General features: G+C 37.4%; 1 protein-coding gene across 1 annotated transcript; it reads right to left on the bottom strand.

Annotated features, from left to right (window-relative positions):
- Positions 1-875: 875 nt before the first annotated feature.
- On the bottom strand, positions 876-1,743 carry LOC107832794 (photosystem II repair protein PSB27-H1, chloroplastic-like). The gene has a single exon (XM_016660674.2). It carries the CDS (start codon positions 1,588-1,590, stop codon positions 1,063-1,065), a length of 528 nt encoding a protein of 175 aa, XP_016516160.1. The 5' UTR covers positions 1,591-1,743; the 3' UTR covers positions 876-1,062.
- Positions 1,744-2,173: the final 430 nt, after the last annotated feature.

Raw genomic sequence — 2,173 nt, 5'->3', positions numbered from 1 at the left:
GTTTTCTTTCATTGTTGATAACCTTACTGTCTTGTTGTTTTTATTCTACTTTTATATAGCTTTTTGGTACTGTCCCTTCTTGTCTGTATTTTCACTAATGTGGTGCTTATACTTTCCTGAGCCGAGAATCTATTGGAAACAGCCTCTCTATCCTCACAAGGTAGGGGTAAGGTCTGGGTACTCACTACCCTCCCCAGACCCCACGATGTGAAATAATACTGGGTATGTTGTTGTATAAAGCCCATATAAATTTATCAGTTCATACGCAGTGCCTTTGTCTTTGTCCAGTACACTCGAAGTGGACTCCTTTATTTTTGTGAATAATTTTATTTCCTATAAATATTTCAATTTAATCAAAATGAAAATTGTATTAGATATCTTTGTAATCAATTTACTACATTTTTTTCACTTCCTATGTCTCAAAATGGTTGTCAGATTCGTTTGCTGTAAGTCAATTGAAGATATCTTTCACTTCAATCTTTTATTTTATTTCTTATCGTTTTGATATAAGAAAAAGTTGTTTCCACGGCTCAAACACGTCACATGGTAGCAATTTTACTAATTACGCTAAGGCTTTCCTTCAATTATTTTTGCTACAAAAATAAAATATTAATACTACTCTTTGTCGATTATGTAGTCGATTACAAGATGGTTATAGTCTAGTGTTATATATTCTTTTTACAAGATATTAATAATACAACGCAACTATGCAATCCAGATTATAAGCATAAAGTCAAGTTTAACTCGGATTAGGTTTGGAGTTCGTTTAGCATTCGAGTCAAGTTTGAATTTCTCAGAATTCAGCTCAAATCGACTGGATTTAACACCAATTGGAAACAAGTTATCTCTTAGCAATAATAAATAGAGAAGAGAAATAAGAACAGTTTGCCTATATTACGACCAACCTTTTACTTAGTTTTATAGTAACAAGCAACATAACTTGCAAGCAAATAGTGAATCCTCATCTTTATACTTTCAATTTCATAGTCAGAAATTTAAATATAGAAATTTCAGAATTATACCAAAAAAATTGCCAAACATCTACAAAAGTAGCTTTCTCTTTTATCTTCCCCTCTGTAAAGCCTTCTCAGCAGTGTCCATCTCTTCCAAGATTCTCTGCTTTCTCTTAGCCGGAATGGGTGTGGTCGGCCCAAAGCTAACATAATGGCCCGAAACAGCATTGAGGGCCGAGTAAATGTCACGGAATGAGGCCCGGCCCAATAAAGCCTTCTCTCTTCTGTACTTAGCAACCCAATAATTAGAAGCCTCTCTTAACTCTGTAACAGAATCAGCTATGTTCGGATCACCTTTCTCCATAGAGAGCGTGGACCTCACTTTCTTAATCACTTCAGAAGCTTCCCTCACGTACTCCTCGTCGGAAGCAGCGAATGCTGACGTGGAAGGTAGGAGCAATGCCGGAGCGAGGATTCCGGCAGCCAGAGAGAGGAATTCACGGCGGCGGGTGGATGGGACAGAGGCTGAGACGGTGGCGGCATTGGCGGCGGTGGTGGTGGAGGAGAGTTTTGATCGGATAGGGGTAAGAGGTTTTGGGGTGGAGGTGGATGGGGTTATTAGGGTTGGAGAAGCCATGGTTTTGTTTGGTTGTTGAAGGAGAAGGAAAGTTGATGAAAGAGAGTGTGTTGTAGTTTTGGTGTAAAGGGAGAATGATGAATGGAGATAGTTGGATTAATGACACGTTGGCTTATCATCTTATCTAAGATATACTATAGTTTATGGATGAGAAAAGGTTTGATGAGATTGTAGTATGATATGGAATGACCTGGAAATTAATCTGGTCTCGACGAAGTTCTGGACCCATCTTTTTCCATGTAATAAATAGGGTAGTGCAGTAGCTTTTAGGAGATCAGACATTTAAATTCAGTCATTTGAAGGGGAGTTCTTGAATTGGAGCAATGGTAAAATTATGTCTGTGTAACCTATAAGTTTCGAGTTTGAACTTTGAAATTAACTACTAATTATTGCATAAGGATAAATTGTCTACATCATACCACTTGGGGTATTGACCCTTCCCGGACCCTTCATAAATACAGAATGCTTCGTGCAACAGATTTCCTTTTTAGACATTTAAACTCAGGGATATTATGCTTAAAATTTTAATCCGTTAGCCATTAGTAGTGGTGGTAAAATGAATAAAATAAACAGTTATCCATAC

This window comes from Nicotiana tabacum, chromosome 2 (assembly GCF_000715075.1).
Source record: "Nicotiana tabacum cultivar K326 chromosome 2, ASM71507v2, whole genome shotgun sequence".
Classification (NCBI taxonomy): Eukaryota; Viridiplantae; Streptophyta; class Magnoliopsida; order Solanales; family Solanaceae; genus Nicotiana; species Nicotiana tabacum.
Note: the sequence above shows the minus strand (reverse complement) of the source record. Positions and strands in the feature narration are given on the sequence as shown.